At 39.1% G+C, this 8,090-nt stretch overlaps 1 protein-coding gene across 1 annotated transcript in view; it reads right to left on the bottom strand.

Moving 5' to 3' along the window:
• Nucleotides 1-8,090, bottom strand: part of fam160a1a (family with sequence similarity 160 member A1a) — a gene marked incomplete at its 5' end in the record, with an annotated part of 31,968 nt that overhangs the window by 16,569 nt on the left and 7,309 nt on the right. The window contains 2 exon segments of the mRNA XM_035659540.1: nucleotides 282-502; nucleotides 2,603-2,658. Of these exon segments, the coding sequence (XP_035515433.1) occupies nucleotides 282-389 (108 nt within the window).

Raw genomic sequence — 8,090 nt, 5'->3', positions numbered from 1 at the left:
GTTTCCCCTTGCTGGACGCAAGGGGAAACTTTATGCTGGGCTAGGCTAATCAGCTCCCAGCCTTTTCTCTATAAGTAACACACAGAATTGTATTTTTATTTATTATTTAGCATTTTTGAAGAGGCAGACAGGGAAGAGAGGGGAATATTACATGAAACAAAGGTCCTTTCAAAATTCTCTGCAAAATGTAAATGAGTGTATTTCCGGAAATGTAAAACTATTGCTTTAAGGTGTAGGACTCTTGATTTTTAAAATATACTTGATTTAGCGCTGGCATTTACCTGAGCCCAGTGGTTCTTGAACACAATCATGCAGGTCTCTGGATCCACCCCTTTCAAGACCAGAGACTGCCCATCTCGGTTTCCATTGGCAACCATGGAGGCCATCATAGTGACCGGATCATACGTGAGTTAAACCATGTCATAGGCAGGAGAAGGAGGACATTCCTGACTGCTTATTGGGTGCAACCATAACCACAGGAGGAAGCATAATCACAGAGGACCTGAGGACACAGAAAAAAAACAAAACAAAAAAAAACACACCACATCATCACACACACAGAGCCACAAAAAGTTGCTCCATAAAATAGCAGTACAGATGCAATGATATGACTGGTGAGTGCAGTGCAATTCTCTCCCTCTGCATGGCTAGACAGCAGCTATGACAGGCACGCAGGAAAGAGAACAATAACAAGCAAAGTCAGATGAGTCAGTAGAGGAGAGAAAGAGACACATTTTGCTCGACTTTGGCTCAGAGAGTCGCCTGCCACACTCTGGACTTCGGACGGAGCTGTCAAATTGCTTTTGGAATACCTCAAACGCCCAAAGTAGATTCCTGCAGGCCCCCTGACATCACTCTCATTACAGAAACATTTTTTGACATCAGAAGGCGAATGGCAACTGGGTGTGAACAACTCTGGCTGAATGTGGGGAGTTAGGGGGGAACAAAAGAAGACTGCTAGTTTTGTATATGACATGAATTTGGTATGTGTGAGTTTTCTTTTTTGGATGACATTTTACAACATATTTTGACAAGTGAGGTCTGCACTGCTCACACTGCTTGTTTGTATGATTATATATATAATTTCAGTTGAAAATAGCTTGCGGGCAGCTTTGCAGATCAGTTCCAACACTCACATTGGCACTGTGGAAATTTGAAAGATGCCCACTTTTTCCCCCAGAAAGGAACTCATTTGTTGTTTTCCTTGGACAGGACATTACTGGAAAGATTGATTCTGTTAAGGAAGACAGAAGTTTTCTTTGACCACACTGGGAACAGAAAGTAGTAGTGCTTTTTCAAACACGATAATGTGAGAAAAAAAAACAAACAGTGAGGTTAAATCCAGCTCTCTGCTACACTGTACCATGTTTCCAGGTATTCGCCTGCACTTCAAGAGGAAGGATGTTAGGATGGGCCTCATCGCCTCATGTTTCCTCTGCAGACAGTGAATGTTTGTGAAGATTGTCATTATGATTTGAAATGAGGTCATATGTACAGTACAGTAGACGAGAATCACAGCCATGTTCAAAGGATCTTACACAGAATCTCTCCAAGAAGTCTACAGCCATGCTGGCAGCTCACTTAGGCTGTACTTTGGCACAGCAGTGCTTTTGAGCTAAATGCTAATGTCAGCATGCTTACATGCTCACAGTGACAGTTAACATCCTGATGTTTAGCAGGATTACCACTTTCATCATCTTACCTTAGCATGTTAGTATTGATAGCATACTAACATACAACAGTTGCTAATTAGCACTTACCACAAAGTACAGCTGAGGCTGATAGGAATGTTATTAGTTGAGTAGAAATCAGGTCATAAATAAAAGTACTGGGCGAAGTAAATTCTGGTTTTATCTAATACCGGATGATGGCATAGAGGGAAAGACAGCCAATCAAAGTTATTCGGATTCATTATCTGGAAATCAGCAATTTCTGTACAGCATTTTGTGCCAATACATTGAGTAGAAGCTCAAATATTTCACTGAATAAATAACTTTAACTTTACTAAGTAGAAAGTGTGCCAATAGTTGTATATACATTTCACTAAAAAAATAAAATATCAACCTCATGGTGACTCTCAGGAGATCAAGAATGCCTGCACAAAATTTCATCTAAATCCCTTCAATATATATTTAATTCTGGACCAAATTGGTGGAGCAACAGACTTGAGCCATGCTGCTAGAGTGGCCAAAAAGTACGACATGTTTAAAGTATGGTACACAATGCAGGATCATATGAACTCTGACACCACAGGGAATCAACTGTGGAACACACAGCAGCTGCATGCCACAATACCAAATTAGAGCCTCTAGCTCCTGCCCCTAGATGTGCCTCTAAACCAATCACAGCTTACCCCGTTCTTTTGAATCCACTTTTCCCCCAGAGCCACAGAAACATCCCCACCAACCACAGAGTTTAGGCATAACAAGGCACAGAGTCCAACTTTCACCATCTGCTTTCAGTTAGAGAGTGCCGGCTGGTTGGATTCTTGAGAAGGAATGTAAAAGCAGCGTGGAGAGTGTGTCAGATTGTGTGTATGTGCGTGTGTGTGTGTGTTGGGTGTGTGTGTGTTGGGTGGGAGAGGGAGGGGTGGGGGTCTTACCTTTGCTGAACCATCATTAACAGGGACGGGTTGCAGACAAGGACCTCATTCTTGTCCTGTTGTCACAAAAAAAAAAGGAGAGAGACGAAGATATGTCAAGAGAGGAGTAGGAAGCGGGTGTCCGTGTGAGAGGCCAGGCGTGGTGGGAAGTGACTGGACATGAGTAAGCTTCTCCGAACGCCACTTGGATGGAGATGGAGAGGAGGAGGTTACACGAAGGGAGCGAGGGAGGGAAGAACTAGGAGGGGGAGGGAGTTAAAAAGGAAAAACAGGGTAAGAGAAAGTCTAAAGAAAAGGAGGAGGTACAGGAAAAACAACAACAACACATGCATATAAAGCACAGAATAAACCAAACGTCAGCAGCACTTATTTTTGTAGGAATGCAAACCTCATGATCCCTCCATCATGGGAGAATAACACTATTGTCATTTTTAATTAGTGTTGTCATTTGGCATCCTTCTCAACAGCGAGAGGCCCATTCCTCACCAACATTACAACTAGCCCTCCCAGGCACTTACAGCCATCATGGGAATCATGTCAGCAGCCTCAAAAGAGAGAGTTTTTAACCTCATGTACAATACAACACACTGACCACTGATGTTGATGTTTTGGTCTGCAAGAATTTCAAAATGTGGGTTTCTTGGAGAACGTGCAATCTCTAATAAAAGCGTGATGTCGTGTAAACAGAAGGAGTGAGAGGGAGACAGATGGAGATGTGTGTGGGTGAGTGTGCTAAAGAGGAGTCATCAAACACTCATTTTGTTTTTCAGGCTGGTTTTGTGCCTTGCTATGGACTCACACATGCAATTATTCCACTAAGTATAGAAGCCACCCATGGAGTTGTACATTCACTGGTAAATGGCATTTGTACATTACATTCAATGCAAGTTAGACACATTGTGATTAAATGCTGATCCGCTCTAGCAACAGCGTGAAACTTAATTTTCCTATTTAAAGGCCTGACAGCAGGTTTAACAATGGTTGCCATGCAGGAAACCAGCTGCTGATTGCTATATTTGTATCCTTTATAACTGCAGTGATAATGTTACTATGTAATCATACCTGCTGATAAAGAATATTTTACATAACACACATATTAATAGTTTCTCTGTGTCTCCATTTAACATAAAACAGATTTAACCAAAAAGAATTGGTTCATCCTCACTAGCAGAACTTACTGCATATATATATATATATATAGTATATATATAGTAATATAGTATAGTTCTATAGTATATCAGTATTATATATATATATATATATATATATATATATATATATATATTATATATATATTATATATATATATATATATGTACATGTTGGTTGACAAGTAAGACATTACAGTAGAGAAATACCAAGGATATGTTTGGGCTATTAAGAAAAACAGTGTCATTATTCATGTTTTTTTGTTTGTTTGTTTTTGTTTTGTTTGTCTACCAGTGAGACAGAAAAAAAAGTTTCTTTTTCAGAGCTCCTTATGAAAATGTTTCTATTTTATGTAAAAAAAAACAATAACAAAGCAATGAGCTAATTAAAGAGATTTTTAAAACTCTAAAATATGAACATATTAAACTTAAAAAAAGATTATTGGTCACTGGAATGACAAACAGTGATAGGCAAACATTAACATTAGAAATTTACATACAATATAAGTTGGTAGAAACTTAATATGAAATATGAATATAGCTCTTTATTTTAGAGCAGTGGTTCTTAAGGACCCCCATACTGATACCAATCAGTTGCAGACACACATATGATAAGATGTAGTCTCAGGGATCCTTAATCCATAACTGTCTGTACTGTAGATTGGCAGATTAACAGTAGGAGTGTGAAGCCTATGAACACAATAGTCATTGTCTAATAAACTTTTAAACTTTTATAATATTTCCCCAGAAACCACCTCACCCCCCGGGAATCCCCGGACCCTACGTCAAGAGCCACTGATTTGCTGCAGTCCCATTTTAAATTGCCCTGTCCATCATCCTGCTTCATGTAGCGCGCTCAGGCTTACTTTGCCTCTCCAGTAAATTTTACTGATGCTTTTATGTTCGATTTCAGCTGTCTCTGTGTGTGTCCAGCTGTCTTGTTGGTTATTGTCAAAAAACTTTCAGTGGTACAGCAGACAGCGAGATTAGCCTGATGTAAGCAGTGATTAACTACTCTCAGACAACAATACCCTGGCAACAACTCCTCTCAAATATGCTCCATTTGGTACAGTACATTTCTGTTTGGAAGTAGAAGCCAAAAGGGTTAAGATTTGGATTTACCAACTCAATATACCACAAATAAAGACCCAGAGTGAGTACCGACTGAGAACCAGCACTTTATAATACTCTTAACAACCCATTGAGCGTCTGAATATCCAATTTTCCATCCAGCACAAAAAAAACGTCACACAGAAGGAGAGCCCTCAGTTACCAAGAAGACACTGCTCTACTTGCTCAAAATAACCTCAAGTACAGTAGAGCCAGAAATGGGACATGCAGAGCCAGAATATAGGTTGTTAAAAATACACTTTTGCGTGTGTGAGAGAGAGAGTTGGTTCTGAAAAAGATTCTTAAATAGTTTCTTTAGATAGAATATTTATTAATATTGAGAATATTTTCATGAGACTACAACGTTGTGTGTGTATGTGTATGTGTGTGTGTGTGTGTGTGTGTGTCTGTAGGTGTGTGTGTGCGTGTTTGTGTGTGTGTATGTGTGTGTATATTGTCTGTTTACAGTCTCAAACTGCCGGGTTAGCATCCTTACTGCTACACAAGCCTCTCCTGATTTTGTAATTTCCAATTATCCAATTATGGCAATTTGATAATTACACATATTTGTTGCTTCAACTTCTCTACAGTCAGAGACATAATCAACAGAGCCCAGCCTGAGATTTCCCTCAGTGCAGATGCAGTTAGCTACACCCATAGACGTTGTAAATACACTCACATTTCTTTCTTACATAAGTAGATATTAGATGACACAGGGTCACTTCTTCGAGAAACAGACAATGCCAATACTAATAAACGTCATTCTCAGACTGTAATCCGGTAATAAATCATAAATGCTTTCCTAAATGTCGGTTGATGTTGAGGGCTAATGGATTCACTTCTACCAAGAATCCAAATGTCACAAACAATCAGAGACAAATTGGGAAGAAACTTGGGGAAACTGTTTGCCCTGTCGCGTTTCAGCATCTTTTCAGTCATATTGACTGACTGAGGGAAAGCAGGATCATTACAAATCAAATCTGGGAGACGGAAACTTGTTTCAAACATACCATTAGAGAAAATATATTTCACTCTATAACACAGTTATTGTTACCTTTGTTATTTAACTGGACAATAAGCTTTGAAGCACTAATGATATTCCTCTCTTATTCTTTTTATTTGTTTGTCACTCTTTGATATATTCTTTGATGTTTGGCAATGACTGAAGGTTTTATAAGCCAACTATTCAGTCAGCTGCTTGTTATTTTTATCATTAGGTGTACCTAGCTTTAATTAATGCATAATATTCAACTATATGGTAAATCTGGAGGCTGCAGCTTGTGGTGCTATTGAATTGTATTGCGTTAAACTGAGAGGTGCATCCAATATACGCTCACTGATATAAATCATGTGAACAAAATATGACAAACATTTTCCTGTGGGTCTCCTGTAGGTGATTGACAGCGGGCAGACCGAAAAGTAATGCCCACATTAAAATATAATGGCTCAACTCAGGAAAATGAAATAACAATAAAACCAAAGCTGTAACACAGCCAAATTGAATTCCCTTGTCTTAAACTAAATTACCAGACGCAATGCACCATCATTCAAAGCTTTACCTTCTTTACACTTACTGCTGCTAAAATCATCTCCTTCAGATTAAAGCAAAATAAGTGTTCGGCTCATCCTTATGAACAAGGACTCAGATAATTGCCAAGAGTTGTTACAAACAATCAATTTTGTCATGTTTTTACCCTTTTGCCAACTGCAAACTGGTTTAAATAATTACTTATTATCACACAGATACAGCTGGAAACAAGGGAGTTCCACTTGTGTTCAATGGAAATGGTTTTTAAAAGTGTTTTTCGCATAAAGAGCAACAGGCTCTTCATCTCCACACTCCTACGGTAAACATGATGACAAAGTGAGAACATGAGCTTGGCTATTGTGTTGCACATTCAGAGTCTCTTTGGAGGAATAAAAAAAACACAGATAAAGCCCCAGGCTGAAAGGAGCAAATGCAGTGTAAACATGAAAGCGAAATGCTCTGGGGGGTTTTTGTCTTCTTTTTTTTTTCTAATCTGGTTTTCTAGCATTGTCAGCTTTCGACCATCCCAAAGGTTTTCATGCACACAGGTGTGGTCTGGACAAATAGCTTAGAGGCAAGACACACCCTTTACTCAGAATAAAGATCATCTTTCTTGTTAAACAGGCGTTTTAAACAATCCCAGAGACTTTTAATTAATGAATAGTCGAGTAGGTGTGATCTGCTTTACACTTTACACATAACTGAACTTGTCTTTTGTCTATGGTGAGGCATTTTGGATGTTAGATACTAGACTGACACTAGTTTCATTTCTCCTCAATGAGCCTTGTAGTCTGTTCCTCTTTACTGAAGGTAGCTCTCACAGAGGGGAAATCTACAGTGGCCTGGTGGCAGCCATGGCAACCCACTGACATACAGAGCCATTCAATTGAGAGCAGCTGTTGAAATATTTAGGGCTACAGGTGAAGCCATTGAAGGGTCAGATAGTGCCTGGTCTGACTATAGTCTTCACCATCCACATACAATCAACAGCACAGCAGGAAGGACAAAGCCATTAATTTTCTTATCTGTGTGTCTATTATCCCCTCAGGCAGCGGGGCAGTGACCGCTGTGTTGGACCATTTATCTTGAGAAGAGACAGATTTTCTATTGAACTCATGTCCAAATGTCAGTAGGACACAAAGATATCTTAAATGATTTGACATCTGTTGTCATTTTCACTGTTAAATGTCATAAACAGAAGAATTAATAGAGAAAGACAAATAATTACACATTTTTAATTAATAACTCACTAATCCTTTGACGACAGCTAATAAATGGCTGTAAAATGCTGTCAAATATTTGCCCCGGATCGGTGAAATATTGACAGTATATAATTAGTGGACAGAGCTTCTGGGTCTTAGAAGTAAAGCCATTGGGGAACGGTCTTAAACCTCTTTCTAATGGCCAGCAGGGGGCAGCTCCATGGGCTGCAAAAAAGAATGGAACTGATCCTTATGGAGAAATGACCCTACTTCTCACTTGACTTATTAGCTTATTAGCAAACAGTTTCCTAATGTGTTTATAGTCTAGATTTCTAGCTTCAAGTATTCTCCCATATAGCATGATGTTAATTTTTGTAAATCATAGTCCCATTTAGAGTCCAATAGACAATAAAGCAGGTATAGGGCATGGCTACCTTCTGTTGACAAGTCATTCTCTCTGAGTCCGTCCAGCGCACAGCATGAAACTCAGATCAAACTGT

This window comes from Morone saxatilis, unplaced genomic scaffold (genome assembly GCF_004916995.1).
Source record: "Morone saxatilis isolate NCDOM2014 unplaced genomic scaffold, NCSU_SB_2.0 Contig17, whole genome shotgun sequence".
NCBI classification, from domain to species: domain Eukaryota; kingdom Metazoa; phylum Chordata; class Actinopteri; family Moronidae; genus Morone; species Morone saxatilis.
The sequence above is the reverse complement of the archived record's forward strand: the minus strand, read 5'-3'. Positions and strand labels throughout refer to the sequence as shown.